The following is a 15,169-nucleotide window of genomic DNA, read 5'->3' on the forward strand; positions in this document are numbered from 1 at the left end:
CCGGAGGTATTGACAGGTCCTACAACTTGCAATTTGTTCTTTTCTAGTGATGTCAAGTTAAAACCTTCAAGGCCAGTCCCATGCCTGGGAAATTCTAGTTTTATCCATTTACTGATAAAGACTGTAGTAGTATTTAAAGAATGCCTTTTCTACTTACTAGCTACTTAGTGGTAGATTGCAAAATGTCTTTTTAAGAACACTGTTAACCTTCCAATAACTGAAAGGCAGAAATTTTTCTCACCAGATTATACAATACATAACTGAAACAAATGAAAAAGGAGTAAGCCATTTTTTTCAAGTTTTATTTGTAATGAGATTTTTCACCAGTTTTGCTCTATAAAAATCTATGAGTAGCAGTAGAAAAATGAACTTCCTCTACTTAATGTCTTCATCGAAGTGTACGATGATGGACTCGTGGCCTGTTGATCTCACAAACTTCAGGAAGTCATCGGGGCTTAAGCCCATGGTTGCAGAATTTGTCATTGGATGGAAATACACCTTTTCATGGCCCCCTTGGAGCAGGGCAGCGTCCAGCACCAGCCTCACATCTCCCTGGTCACAGAAGAGGGCGAGCGGCGTGGCACAGCCCTGACCCACTCGCAGCTTTTCCAGCATGGCGTTCTCGTCAGCAAATCTGAGGTTTCCGCTTCCAACGCCCAGCTTTTTACCAAGTTCGTTCAAATTGACCTGCCTGTCGTGCAGGATGGTCACCAGCCAGAACCCTTTCTTCTTTTTGTCTTTGAGAAACAGGTTTTTACTGTGAGCTCCTTTCATGTGTTGGACGTGGGGCATCATTTCCTCAACAGTGAACACCTGGAAATCAGCAGCAGTGTGGTGTCAGACTCTATATCCCATTAGACTCCCAGTCGTGTGCTGGCAGGTATCTTTTGTTAAGTATTTAGAAAATGCTGAATGTTCTACTCGGCCTAAAAGCTGTACCCTTTTACGAAGGAATTTTAACAGAACACGAATAAAATGTGACAAACTGCTCCGGCACACTCAGAATCGTTTCTGTCTCGTGTGTGCAGCAATGCCTCGCTTTAAAGGCAGCGCTGGGAGCGCTCACACGTGGAATGACGTGGCTTGTAACTAGGAGCGAGTAGAAGTTTGGAAAGCATCTTGGATGCCGCCGACTTCAGGGAAAAGAAGTGGGCGAGCCGCCGGGGAAAAGGGGGTGGACCTGGAGGCAGAGTCAAAGCGACCAAAAAACGTCCCCAACCATTCTGCCAGGCCCTGCGAGAACTTCCTCACCGATACTTCTGCTAAAGCCGCAGGGGGTGGACCTCATCCCGCCCTGATTCCGCCGTGCTCCGCTGGCAAGGTGGGGGTTTATAGCCGGGTTTTAAGGAGGTTCCTACCTGGGGGTGCTCGGCGGTGACGGTGGCGATGCCCAGGTCCCGCAGCCGCCGCTCCAGCGCCTCCCGCAGCTCGGCCGCCATCGCGCCCCGCTCCGGGCCCGCCCCGCTCCGGGCCCGCCCCGCTCCGGGCCCGCCCCGCTCCGGGCCCGCCCCGCTCCGGGCCCGCCCCGCTCCGGGCCCGCCCCGCTCCGGGCCCGCCCCGCTCCGGGCCCGCCCCGCTCCGGGCCCGCCCCGCTCCGGGCCCGCCCCGCTCCGGGCCCGCCCCGCTCCGGGCCCGCCCCGCTCCGGGCCCGCCCCGCTCCGGGCCCGCCCCGCTCCGGGCCCGCCCCCGGCAGCGCCCTGCCCCAAAGAACCGGCAAATCCCTCAAAATCCCGCTCGTTTGTGCTAAGGAACACCCCCTGCGGATCAGACCGTGGATGTAATATATCCCCATCCCACCCGAGCCTCCCCTCCCGCACAGTTCAATACATTTCGTGTTCCTTAGAGCCATTTCCTTCCCAAACAGCGACATTTACGCATTGTTTCGACACACGCTGTGTTTGGTTCAAGTGTTGGTTTCAAGCAGATATTTAACCTATTAATCCGTTTGTACGTGTTCTTACTCTAATTTCAGGTTCTGGCGTGCTCCTTGTCCACAGTTTTGCTGAAAACGCTGCTAGATAAGAAAGTTATGAAAAAGTCAAAGCTAAAAAGAAAATCAAAATACATCATACACCCTGTAAACAAAAACTGCATCATTTGTATTTTTTTTAATCAACCAGTAATAGTCAGGAATTGCAACTAAGGGACAAAGCCAAACATTAATGGCCACACAGTTGGAAAATATTTCTACAACCCAAACCATCGTCCTGACCTATGACATCAATAATTATTTGTTTCCAGTTGGCCCTTCAGAATAACAGGCGATCTGTAATAAGCTTTAAATTAAAACAGTATGACTCTGCAGTGAAGAGACATGCGGATAAAATACAATCCCATGCTAATTCCCAGAGCCTTACAGCAGCACACAGGAAGATTTCCAGACAGCATCCAGTGGAAGATCAACTCAAAAAGCAGATTTGCAGTAAACTCTGATGACTGTTTCGCAGGCTAAATCTATTTTTGCATTAAAACGCTTTTCAGGTCAGTCCCAAGATGTGTTGCCCTCGTAGTGGCCTTTCCTTCCCTGCATGTCTTCTGTGCTAGAACACTGACTGCTCTTAATGTGCTTTGCACAACTTTTGGTATTTAATTACTTTTTTTTTTATTATTGTGATCTGTTTTTGAGAAATACACAGCTCAGATATGTGAAGGAAATTATGGTCATTACTTGTCACACACAATTTGCAGTGTCCGGATTTACAGGGATCACCACAGCATCAGGCAGACCCCTGGGATTATCCCTGGGTTTTACAACCAGCATTAACCAGGTAACATTAAGGAGTTTTCACTTGTAGAGCTTCATCTTACATTTTTGTTTTCTCTACTCCATTATTTTAGAGAGGAGGTAAAAATCAGGGACGTTAAAGCTTTAGCTTGCATGTGAGTGGGGAGGGCTTTGCAGAGAGGAAGCTGCTGTCTCCTGGCAAGGAGGAGTAAAACAGATTTAAGTGTGTAGATAGATAAATAGATGTTTAAAAAAATAAGTTTCAAAACCCTAGAATAGGCATAAATTCATAAAGTCCCTGTCCCGTGACGGGTCCGTGTCCCGCCTCCCCTGAGGACCTTTCCCGCCTCCCGTGAGGCGAGGCCCCGCCCCCTGCCGGGCAGCCCTGGGGTCGCAGCTGCGCCTGCGCGGTTCCCTCGCACCCCCTGGGGACGCATGCGCAGAGAGCGGCGCGCCGGGCGTGAGGCACGGAGGGGACGCGGAGCCTTTTCCCTTTCTTCCCTTCCCTCCTTCATTCCTCGGGCTGTCAGGGCCTGCACCCGGGGGCTCGGAGAAAGGCGCTGTCCCCGCGGGGAGGGCGGGCTGCAGCTGGCAGGTATTAACCATGCAGAGCCATGGGCAGGAGAGCAGCAGGAGCGGGAATGTCGCTGCTCCGCCCCGGGAGCCGGGAAGGGTTTTCCGCAGGCAGAGCCTGGCTGGGATTCGCTGCTGTGAGCTGGGCCAGCGGGCCTTGACCTTGTGTTGTTTGTGTGTGTGTGCTGCGTCCTGTGGCAGCTCCGCGGCTCCCTCGGCTTTACCGATTCAGCCCCTCTGCGGTTCTCTTTAGGGTTAAAAACCCCACCAGAACAGCTGGGTCTAGTTGGTTAAGTTTGTCATGTGCTCGCTTGCTGCAGGAGTCAGGGTGCAAGGGAAGTTTTAAAGGGCCCGCAACCATTCTGGGAGGAAGCGAGAGCGTTCCCTGCCTTTGGGAGGGTGACACAAGGACACCTCTGAGTGGGGACAGGGAACGAACAGAGAGTCCGTCCCCAAGCAGGTCAGAATCACAGAGTGCTTTGGGTTGGAAGGGACCTTAAAGACCATCCTGTTCCACCCCCTGCCATGGGCAGCGACACCTTCCACTGCCCCAGGGAGCCCCGTCCAAGCTGGCCTTGGACACTTCCAGGGGTGTGGCAGCCACAGCTTCTCTGGGCACCCTGTGCCAGTGCAGAACAGGCAGCTCTGGCAGCAGGAGCAGCTCAGGGTGTTGTCCGGGATAATTGGCAAAAAGACTCAAACCAAAGTTAAAATGGTTAAAACAAGATGTGGGATGATCTGACAGAAGCTGAGCCAGGGCTTAGCCTCACTGGAGGTCTCTGAGCACACGTCAGCACTGGTGTCACTGCCGTGCTGTGGTCTTTCAGTGGTGCTTTTGTCTTGAAATGCTCAGGAAAAGGGCATTTTGCATTTTGAAATGCTCACCAAATGGCATTTGGTGTGTTTTGGTGGCTTAGAGAGGTGGCTGACGCTTGTGTAATTCTGTCGGTATAGCATGAGGAGTGCAAATGTGGGGTTTTTGTAGGAGACGTCAAAGAACATGCAATGGGGGAATTAATGGTTTAAATCAGAGATCAGTGGAGAAAGATGAAAGATCTGTAAGCTCTTAGTAGATCCATGTTTCTGCAGTGGAGTAGTGGAGAAAGGTGAAGCACAGAAAGAAATGGAAAAACTGGAACAGTCCCTAAACAGTTTAATTTTGCCAGTGTTAAAAAGCCTGTTTGGAAACATAACACTGGTGCCTCGTGTTCCTGAACACTTTGTCCTGAGAAGGAGGATTTTTGAGCCTCGAGGCTGACCTCAGTGTGTGCTTTGTGTTTGCAGGGGGGAAATGAACCAAGGGTTGCTGCTGAGGTTTGAAAATCTGGTGCAGCTCCGTGGTGCCTGCCAGCAGCTGCGTGCCCTGTCCTCCAGGAAAGTGTGTGGAGCACGATGGAAGCCTCTGGAGTTGTCTGCATCTCCCATGTGGTCCCTCCCTCTGCACCCACAGCTCTGGCCAAAACACAGATTAATCAGTGCTGCCTTACCACAGTGCAGACATCTAGCTACAAAGGAGGTAATTAAGGACATCCAGTAATCCCTGGGTTTGTGTGGGAAGTACAAGAGCTCAGCTTGAACATTTGAATTAAAAAGGAAAAAAAGTGCTTTATTCATGAGTATAGAGACTTGCCATAAATCTGTAAGACAAAATGTACTTCATGCATAATTTTTTGCCATTCCCTCTCAAATATGACTTAGACCAGTAACATCATGAATTTTTGCTGACACTGGAGGAAATTATTGCAAACAAAAATGGAAATTGTTTTATTGGCTTTTGTCCTTGTTCTGAAAAATTAAAAATGCAAAAAGATTAAGAGTAGCGTGCTACACATTTGAAATGTTCATTATGATGTGTTAACTCATTCATTAATTGTAATTAATTGGTATTACTGTAAAGAAGATGTGTTTACCTCATACGGCTTGAGACCATTGTCTTTTTAATATTGTCTTTGTTATATCTTAGTTTATATTTCTGTGTTTGTGTCTAATTCCATGTAGGAGACAAAAAAGAAGAAAAAGAAGATTCCCCTGACAAAAGGTGAAGTGGAGATAAGGCAGAAGATGACTGTGGAGGAACTGGCACAAGCTATGGGCAAAGACATAGGTGAGAGCTGCTTTGGGGTCAGAAACAGCAACATTTGTCACACCCCTTCCACCAGTGACAAAGGAGAAGGTGGCTTCAGTGGCCTGAGTGCTTCTGGATCCATCCCAAAGGAAATGTTGGGAGACACAGTGCAGACTAAAGAGAAAAGATGTTGGGCCATCCAAATGACCAGCCAGCCATTTAAATGTGAAGAAGCCATGTCTGTCTGTCTGTCCTCTCCAGCAGAAAGGCCTCAGATCCAGGCAAGGCTGCTCCTTGTGGCTATGCTTCCCAGGGGCTCAGTTATTCCAGAAGGAAAATGCTGCACCTGGTCTGTCAGAGCTGGACCCCCATGCGTTAAGAAGTTGAGGCTAAAGAGCTTCAGCCCAAAATCCAGAGTAGGAGTAGGAATCTTGTGTTCAGGAGCAACTTGTGTTTCATTAGAACAGTCCTTTGATTAACTGGGAGTGGCAAGACTTGTCTGGAATTGCTCCCTCTAACAATTTTTGACTACTGTGATAGGTTCTGTGTTTCTACAACCAAAGAACGGAGCCTGTGATCGGATTTATCAAATTTCCTTCCTCCTTGAATCACTCCTTTGCTCTTTGCTTTAGATGAGTTTCAGTTGTTTTCTCTTTTGGAGTTAGTAGAAGAGTAAGCCATGAATATCTGAGTGGAAAATAAGATTCTAGCAGCTAACAGAGTAGTAATTTTCAGTAATTCTGCAAAAAGTTCTTCTCTGCAAGTATGTAGATTAATGGCAACTTCTAGATAAATCTGACTAAAGGAAAACTGCTTGGTGGATAATACTTATTAGCACAAAAAAAATATGGAAAAGTCTGATGAAGTGGGTTGGATTTTTTTGTCCCACATGTTTTTGTGGATGTAATTATTAAATGTGTTTATGTTTGCTGCAGATCATATTTATGAAGTGCTGCTGTACACAAACATTAACCTTGATTCAGTAGAACCAGATTCCGTCTTAAGTGAAGACCACATCAAGATGATTGTTCAGAAATCAGGAATGAAGTATAAATCAGCAAAGCTGAAAGAGGAAAAGGAAAGAAAAAACACAGATGCTGTCAAGAGGCAAGTTGTGAGCTGCTCTTTTTGGCTCTTTTTATTCTATTCCTTTCTGCAGGTGTTTGGGGAGGAGGCAGCCTGGATTGTGGGGCATTGAGTGCTGTGCTGGGTGTGGCCCAGTGAATTTTTTTTGGCATTCACAACTCCTGTTTTTGCTGCAATTACAGACCTCCTGCAGACCCAGCAGTGCTGACCCCACGGCCCCCAGTTGTCACCATCCTGGGACATGTGGATCATGGCAAAACAACCCTGCTGGACAGCCTGAGGAAAACCCAGGTGGCAGCCATGGAAGCAGGAGGCATCACACAACACATTGGAGCTTTTATTGGTATGATCCAAGTCCACCTGCTCAGCTGTAACACAATTTCCTCTCCATCTCAGGCTGTGTTCATTGGGGAAAGAAAGTTGCCACATAAATGGTGAGAAAGGAAACCATAACACAAAATGTCTGTTGCTGATACCTGTCATAACTCTGGACATAGAGCTTTGAGATTAATTGTCTGCACAAGTTGATATTAAATGATCTGGGGTTATGGAAGATCCCAGGACACTTTCTTGTTCCTGAGGATTTAACAGCACCTTTGACCTTCATGCCAACAATTACCTGACTTTCTAAAACATGTCATTATTATTAAAATGCCCCGACTGCCTAAAACTTGTCATTATTATTAAAATGCCCTCAAAGGGGTGGTGCTTGATGTACAGCACATCAGATGAAGCTGGCTGAAGTGCTGATGTTGAGCTGTACCATTTGTCACAGTGCACATGCCTTCTGGGGAGAAGATCACCTTCCTTGACACCCCTGGCCACGCAGCCTTCTCAGCCATGCGGGCCAGGGGCACCAACGTCACCGACATCGTCATCCTGGTGGTGGCAGCAGAGGATGGAGTGATGCAGCAAACCATAGAGTCCATCCAGCACGCCAAAAATGCAGGAGGTACAGAGTGGGGGGTTTTGGGAACCTTGTTTTTACCTCTCAAAAAAGCCTCCTTGTGCTGGAATCCACAGAACTTGGGAAGTGACTGTCCTCGTCCCATTCATCATCCCCTGTGATGTTTGAAATGTACTGAATGTTGCAGTAATACAAAAAGATCCTAAAATATGAATATTTAACAAGACAGAGGTTCATTGTTTGGGTTTTTTTACCTTCTCTACATGGGTAACTCCTGCAGCTTCCTCCTGGTAGCTCAGATCTTGATGGCTGCTCAAGGAAGAGGCACCAAGTGAGATGAGCTGTTCTAAATGCCTATAACTTGCTCTATCCTCTTCTAGCAGCTCTGGTGGTAGCAGCAGGTTTTGGTTAGGTTGGTGCTGAGTTTGTGTGTTCTCTTTTTAGTTCCTCTTATCCTTGCCATTAATAAATGTGACAAACCTGAAGCTGATCCTGAAAGAGTAAAGAAGGAATTGCTGGCTCATGATGTGGTGTGTGAAGAGTTTGGAGGTGATGTTCAGGCTGTAAATATTTCTGCACTCAAGGTAAGATTGTGGTAGAAAAAATGATGATGTTCATGGGTGTCTAATATGTGCAGAGAAATGCATTTTTATTTGGCACCTGGAAAATAAAATGCTTCTCTTCCTGGTATTTGATCTCTTGCCATGAGGCAAGAGCCAGAATTATTTGAAACACACTGAAATGTATTTTGAGGCTCAGACTTCCAGCAAGCAATAATATCTCATTTTTCTGCTGGTAATTCAGTCCAGCAGTTTTGTGTCTGATGTCTGGAAGTCTTGCCTGGGTGTTGAATGTCATCACATTTCAGCGGGGGAATTTGGCACCAAGGGTTGGACTTCTGATCTCACTTTGCTTGGGCACTTCCTTTATTCTCTGTGGTTTTGTGTGGCTTTATGCAGGGGGAAAACCTGATGGTTTTGGCAGAGGCAACTGTTGCTCTGGCAGAGATGTTGGAGCTGAAGGCAGATGCCACGGGGCTGGTGGAGGGAACCATCATTGAGTCTCGGAAAGACAAAGGGAAAGGGTGAGTCCAGTGCCACCTCTGCACCTTGTGACAGCACAGGCACACTGGGCAGGGACCTGTGCCTCAGTAAGGAAAGGCAGAGCACTTCCTTTGCAGTGCTCCTAGCCAAAGCCTTGAAATACTACTCTGCAGCACAAGAGGTTCTAAACCGGTGGGGCAAAACTCATCACATCCCTGAAATGAAAATCCTGTGACAGGAAATCGTTTCAAATGGTAGAACTTAAGTGGGTTTTTTAATGTCTTTTAAAAAGTAGGAATGATGACTTAACTGTCAATACATACAAAATTCATGACTAGTTTTGTGTAACGTGACATTCTACCCTTAAGTATCTTGGTCCATTGGCAGGTTTATGAATAAGGTGTGTTCTGTCCTCTTTACAAATGAACTGAGTTCTACAAGGTTGTTGGGATTTGTTGTTTGGGGTTGGAGTTTTTTTGGTGGGGCTTCACTTAATATGTAAAATCACCATGTTGCTGGGTTCCCAAAAGCCAGATTTTGGATTGATCTGCAGAAATGAAGAGCACAGTACAGATTTTGGGGCTTTTTAACTCACTGAAACATTTGGTGAGTGCTCTAGTAAATCATCACAGGAATATAAATCAGGAGTTGATGGATGACGCTTGGGACTCTGCATTGTGCCAGTGATGGATCACAAATCCGTTCTGGTTGTGTTGTGCCTACACTGGCTGTGAAGACAGGGAGAAACATCACTTGAATTCTGTCTGTTATTTTTCTCCTCTGCTCTTCACTAGTCCACTCACCACAGCCATCATCCAGAGAGGAACTCTGAGGAAAGGCTGTGTTCTGGTTGCAGGGAAGACCTGGGCTAAAGTGCGTTTCCTGTTCGATGAGAATGGCAAAGCTGTGGATGCAGCCCCACCAGGCACCCCCGTGGAAATCATGGGCTGGAAGGAAAGCCCTTCAGCAGGAGATGAAATCCTTGAAGTAGAGTCTGAGGTACACAAAGAACTCACACTGCTGCAAGGATGGGAAGGAGCTGAGTGACAAAATAAGTGAGAGCTTTTAATCACCTGGATAATCCCATGGAAGGTTGAGCGTGGGGATTAAGAGACCTGAGCTGATGCTCTGGAAGAGGAATGAGGGTTTGCATTTTGCCTCTTTCTTTTCCACCTTTCCCCTGCTGGACTGTCCTCATCTCCACTGGAACAATCCAGTACTTGAGGAGATCAGTGTTTTAATTTGAGAAAGACATAACTCTTGCCTGACAAAAAGAAAATGCATAAAATACAACTTGAGATGGGTGTTGTGAGAGCTGGAAAAATACCACATGAAAGAATGAACAATAATTTTCTTCTGCAATGCAGAGATACTATAAAAATAGGCCTTGAGTCACGTGGTAGCTCAGGGAGGAAAAGCTCTTGTCTCATTCTCTGCCATCTGTGCAGTAAAACTATAGTTAAAAGTGAAGGAAAATGAGTGAGCCTGTAGAGGGGATGTGAAAGGATGAAATTGCAGTGTTCTGAAGCAGTGCTTTCAAGGTAATGATTCTGTCTTCCTGCCCAGCAAAGGGCACAGGAAGTTGTGGCTTGGAGGACCTATGTTGAACAACAGGAGAAGATGAAGAAGGATCTGGAAGTTATTGAAGCAAAGCAAAAGGAACACAGGGTGGAATATGAGAAGCAGCAGCAGAAGCTGGCCCACTTGACCTGGAGACAGAGGAAGGCAGTGCTGTACAAGGCCAATAAGCAACTGATGTTCTCAAGGCCTAAGGAGAGGACAGAGATGGATGAAAACACACTCTCCTTAATAGTTAAAGGTGCTGTCCATGTCTGTGTGCTGCTCCTTTAGTTCTGTGCTTCTCAAATGGTTAGTCTGAGACAGAGCTCTAAACTAACCCCAGCTCCTATTACCAAAAGTTCGATCAGTTTAAAACTTATTGAACTTCTCTCCTAAGGGCAGGGCCATCAGAAAACATCCACTGGTCAGGAGGATGTGCTGCCAGCAGGGCCAGAGCAACAGGAAAACGTAACGTGCTCAATGCACTTACCCAGGGGCTCCTGAGTAAAACCCATACATAGAAACCCCAATATATATACACACACATATATAAAATCCTGTATATGTAAAAAAAGTCCCAAGCTATAACCATTTGGCACCAGCAAAATAGAGGAGAATAACAATTATGTATTGAAGTGGGACAGGAGGAAATTGGTTTAACCTCACTTAGTGATACTCAAGCAGTGACTGTAGTTGAAAACCTGCAAACTTGATGTGACAGTGGAGCAGATGCAGAGCCTCTGGCCCTTCTGTATTTATCCAGTTTATTTCTGAAATTAACAGACATTTTGGGTGGGTTTTAACGTATTACTGAAAATATAGTAAGAGTGACAGATGTCAGAAGGCTTTCTGTTGCACAGTGTGGAGTTGACATTAGTTGTGTTTTTGTGTCTTTGACTTACACAAAGCCAGCAGTATTTCCATTTATCCATGCAGGTGATGTGGATGGATCTGTTGAAGCTATTCTGAACATTCTGGACAGCTATGACTGTGAGGATGAATGCAAACTAGATATTGTCTACTTTGGAATGGGAGACATCAGTGAAAATGATATCAGCCTTGCTGAAACGTTTAATGGTGGGTGTTTCAAAATCATTTTACAGTTTTGAAATTACTGACTTACTGAAATGCACAGGCCTCAGCCAGGTTTTGCTTTCTCAATAATAGTTAGCAGCATCAATAAGGTAAATTTTTGTGAATGTTGAAAATGTTTCCTTGAATATCAGACCAGTGCAGAAGAGGAGGCTCAAAGTCTCACAGAAATGGAAGGACTCTGGAAAAGTTCTTGCCAGAAATTCAGTTGTTCAGGTTAAACTCTGGCTCTTCACTCAGGCTGCTTTATGATGCTCACACAGGGCAAAGCTAGAAAAGCAGGTTCAAAAATAATTTTCTCTTTGCTCAGGGAGGCATCTGGATCTAGGACCGAGTCAGTTGTTGCTGTTCATACCCCATAATTCTCAGAGAATGAGGTCACTGCACATGCCAGTGGCCACAGCTGGGCAAGAATCGTTTAGGATTCACTTCCAGCTTTGTTTGGACAACCTTGTTGGTTTTCCAGCCCAAAAAGAGAGATCTGTCTCCTTCACATGAGCTGTGTGTGTTATTTTCTGCTTTGATACCTGCAGTCTGTCATCAGGGACCTTCTGTGGGCTTTTTTGGGCCATTTATTTTGATAGGTTTGTAGCAGTCCATGAGCCATAGCAGGAGAGGCAAACGGTTCCCCATTAAAAGAGAAGCAGGAATAAAATGTACCCTGTGCTGCAGAATTTCACTCTAACTGCTCAAAGACTGATCCCTTGTAGTCAGCACTTGACAGTTGTTTCATTTTTCAGGTGTAATATTTGGATTCAGTGTGAAAGCCAATGAAAGCATCAAAAAGCTGGCTGATAAAAAGGGAATAAAAATTAAACTGCACAACATAATCTACAAACTTATAGAAGACTTGAAGGATGAGCTGAACAGCAGGCTGCCCCCAACTGTGGTGGAGACTACAGTAGGTGAGTTTTCATTGATACATTTTTGCCTCAAAACGTGGCAAATTCTACACTCCCAATAAAATGCAGCCTGCTTCTACCTCGTGCCAGTTTGTTATTCCTGTGGACTTCAACTTTACTTTTTGTATTTTAGGGGAAGCTTCTGTTCTTGACACCTTCTCTGTCACAGTAGGAAAAAACAAAATTCCAGTGGCTGGATGCAGAGTGCACAAGGGGCTGCTGGACAGAAAAATGAAGTTTAAGCTAATCCGTAACAGGGATGTTATTTGGAAAGGTGAGTGGAATTGCCACAAAACGTGGATTTGTGCTTAGTATTTTTAGATATTGCCAGTTCCCTGGGAAGTCAGTGCAAAGGATCCTAGAGAAATGCTGAATTCTGTCCAGGATGGAGAGAAAAGCCACCAAATGCCAGTGTATTATTGTTCCCAGTGGGCAAGCAGGAGCATCTCAGGATGTTCCTTCCAGTAACCACAAGCACCCCCCATCCCTACATTTTCCTGCTTTCCCTGTGGAGCCACAAATTAATGGAAGGGCAAACCAATCCATTGCTCTGCTCTGCTGCTGGTGGCCTCTCTTTGATGCATTTTCTCTTCGCAGGATGTTTGTCATCACTGAAGCACCATAAAGATGATGTCCAGGTAATAAAAACAGGAATGGATTGTGGATTGAGTTTGGACAAAAATCTGGAGTTCAGTATTGGAGATGAAATTATCTGTTATGAAGAAAAAGAAGTGCAACAGACAACTTCCTGGGACCCAGGGTTTTAAAGACATTTTAACACGTGAACACTAAAGGACAATATATTATGATCCTGGCTGGCCTTTAAGTCTTAACATTAAATGAACTTTCAGAGGTGCACGGGAGCTGTTCTTTACATCAGAGCACTTCAGATACATTTTATACCTGAAATGTTCTGCTCTTCCATCATGTCAAGCAACCAGCTGCCCTCACTGGAACACGGGATAAATCACTTGGGTAACTCCAAGCACTTCGAGTGTGTAAAACCAGCGTGGTAAAATATTTCTGATGACAATCTTTTGGCTCCAGAGTAGCTGAGCCATCTCCTCCCTCCCCTCCCAGTGCTGCTGTACAGTATTTCAGTGTGTTGGCTGCATTTTGTCACCATGTCACCCCACTCTCTAGCACTGACCCACTGTGGACCTCTGAAGCTGCTGTTTTCCCACATCAGAACTGTCTCACGTTAAGACCACTTCTAAGGTTAGCTTGGCTGTTGGTTTTCTTCCTTTTACAACTGGTGCCCAATATTCTTAAAATCCAACTGCTGCTTCAGTTTTCCACTCAGTATTTCACCCTAGCTGGCTGGCAGCACCGCCCAGATTTTTCTCACTGATCAGCAGAGAGGAAACGCAGCGCCACAGAAAGAAACCCTTCAGCCATACAGAAGTTCAGATTTTTATTGTCTGGTACATTTACTTGTCTTCTGGCTTATTGAAGCAGTATGTCAGACAGCACTTGCCACAGTAGTGCCTGTCAAAGTGGCTGGCCATGAAGACTCCAGCCCCACACTCCTCCGAGGGGCACTCCCGGCGCAGGCGGCTGATCTTGCCGTTCTCATCCACCTGGAAGGACAAACAGACAATGGCTCACATGCACTCTCCTCCTTTCAGCAACAATAATCATTTTGAGTATTTTCCATTGGCATAATAGGTGTTGTAATAGCAGCTACACCAGACTTCTTGAGGTACGTGTCAGAAGTGCCCAACTGCAATAGGTCATGTGTCTTTTATTTAACACATGGGATATTTGCAAATTGAAAGAGTTTAAATATTAAATACACCAGAATCTGTGCAGACCAGCAACAGGCTCCACACCCTCCCTGGTGAGAGCTGAGTTTTTATCAAGTTCCCCCCTCCAAATTAATTCTACCTACCTTGTAGTACTTGAGCACTGCAAGCTTAACCTTCTTTCTCTTATGCTTGTTCTTCTTGGGAGTTGTGTAAGACTTCTTCTTCCTTTTCTTAGCACCACCACGAAGTCTCAGCACCAGGTGAAGGGTTGATTCCTGTTTGTAAAGCACATGAAACAGACTCAAAATGCTTTCTCAAAGCAACTACAGCATTTAAACAGGACTTTTCCATCTACCTAGAGGAAGTATATCTCAAGTGCCAGGCACATAGGAAAGCTCTAAAAGGATTATTTTTTCTTAAGGTGGCATCCTAAACTCCCAGCACCAACACTACTCCAATCCCTTAATTTGGCTGAATTAGAAACATTTCTCAATCTCAGCAGCATATCTCGGTGAGCTCTGCCCGTGCCAGCTCCTGGGCACTGCACTGCTGTGTCCTGCCTTTCCTACTCACTTTCTGAATGTTGTAGTCGGACAGTGTGCGTCCATCCTCCAGCTGCTTCCCAGCGAAGATCAGCCGCTGCTGATCCGGAGGGATGCCTGATGGTGACAGAAATCAGGGATAAACGAGGGATGTGAGCTACAGCATGCTGTAATAAAATTAAGATTGCTGCAGGAAATTATATCTGTGTAAGACACACATCAATCCACAAGAGTGCAGGACAGAATAACGTATATAACATATACTAATTGATATCAATATATAATAATCAATAAATGCCTTTAGAACTCACCCTCTTTATCCTGGATCTTCGCTTTTACATTTTCTATAGTATCAGAAGGTTCAACCTAGTACGAAACAGAACAACAGAATCAAAACGCGCTGCACGTTTTAGTTATCCCAGCAAGGCCGAACAACCACGAGGTGCTCCCGGCACAGGCCCGGTGCTGCCACGGCCATTCCGGGCCCCACCGCGCGGTCCGGGCCGCCCGAGGCAGCGCATGGCCGCGATTCCCCGCACATCCCGGGCTCTGCCGCCATATCCCCGCCTTCCGGAGCACCGGCAGGCGGGGGGCTCACCTCGAGGGTGATGGTTTTCCCCGTGAGGGTCTTCACGAAGATCTGCATGGTGAGGCGGGCACGGGGGACGCCGGGGCCGGAGCGCGGGCTGCCCGCGCTGCTCGCGGAATGGCGGCGGCGGCCCGAGAGAGCGCCGCGCCCGCACGCACGGGGTTTCCGTGCGCGCCGCAGAGGGGGCGGGTGGCGAGCCGGGACTACGACTCCCGGCATGCCCCGCCAGCGGCGGCCGCGGCCGAGCCTGCTGGGAGATGTAGTCCCGGCACAGGGGGAGTGGGAGGGAACTGCGGCTCCCACAGTGCACCGCGGTGGCAGTCGTGAGGGGAGGAGG

At 46.8% G+C, this 15,169-nt stretch overlaps 3 protein-coding genes across 4 annotated transcripts; 1 reads left to right on the plus strand and 2 right to left on the minus strand.

The window, feature by feature from the left end:
- Window positions 1–281: 281 nt before the first annotated feature.
- LOC118685378 (prolyl-tRNA synthetase associated domain-containing protein 1-like) lies at window positions 282–1,443 on the minus strand. The gene is made up of 2 exons (XM_036380880.2): window positions 1,359–1,443; window positions 282–813 (listed from the first exon to the last, which is right to left on the minus strand). The coding sequence occupies exons 1-2, from the start codon at window positions 1,437–1,439 to the stop codon at window positions 376–378; spliced, it is 519 nt and encodes a 172-aa protein (XP_036236773.1). The 5' UTR covers window positions 1,440–1,443; the 3' UTR covers window positions 282–375.
- A 1,748-nt stretch (window positions 1,444–3,191) lies between these two features.
- MTIF2 (mitochondrial translational initiation factor 2) lies at window positions 3,192–13,174 on the plus strand. 2 transcript variants are annotated; one of them, XM_036380320.2, is made up of 14 exons: window positions 3,192–3,320; window positions 4,583–4,814; window positions 5,297–5,402; window positions 6,299–6,470; window positions 6,632–6,792; window positions 7,225–7,401; window positions 7,801–7,940; window positions 8,316–8,440; window positions 9,194–9,398; window positions 9,966–10,218; window positions 10,896–11,036; window positions 11,792–11,956; window positions 12,087–12,227; window positions 12,551–13,174. In XM_036380320.2, exons 2-14 carry the CDS (start codon window positions 4,590–4,592, stop codon window positions 12,718–12,720), a joined length of 2,181 nt encoding a protein of 726 aa, XP_036236213.1. In that variant the 5' UTR covers window positions 3,192–3,320; window positions 4,583–4,589; the 3' UTR covers window positions 12,721–13,174. The 2 variants fall into 2 exon arrangements, with proteins under 2 accessions (XP_036236213.1, XP_036236214.1); XM_036380321.2 differs by lacking the exon at window positions 3,192–3,320 and adding an exon at window positions 3,573–3,758.
- A 180-nt stretch (window positions 13,175–13,354) lies between these two features.
- On the minus strand, window positions 13,355–14,978 carry RPS27A (ribosomal protein S27a). Its single transcript, XM_036380323.2, has 5 exons — window positions 14,842–14,978; window positions 14,555–14,609; window positions 14,275–14,360; window positions 13,845–13,976; window positions 13,355–13,533 (listed from the first exon to the last, which is right to left on the minus strand). Exons 1-5 carry the CDS (start codon window positions 14,887–14,889, stop codon window positions 13,384–13,386), a joined length of 471 nt encoding a protein of 156 aa, XP_036236216.1. The 5' UTR covers window positions 14,890–14,978; the 3' UTR covers window positions 13,355–13,383.
- Window positions 14,979–15,169: the final 191 nt, after the last annotated feature.

The sequence above is a fragment of the Molothrus ater genome, chromosome 3, assembly GCF_012460135.2.
Source record: "Molothrus ater isolate BHLD 08-10-18 breed brown headed cowbird chromosome 3, BPBGC_Mater_1.1, whole genome shotgun sequence".
In the NCBI taxonomy this organism is placed as follows: Eukaryota; Metazoa; Chordata; class Aves; order Passeriformes; family Icteridae; genus Molothrus; species Molothrus ater.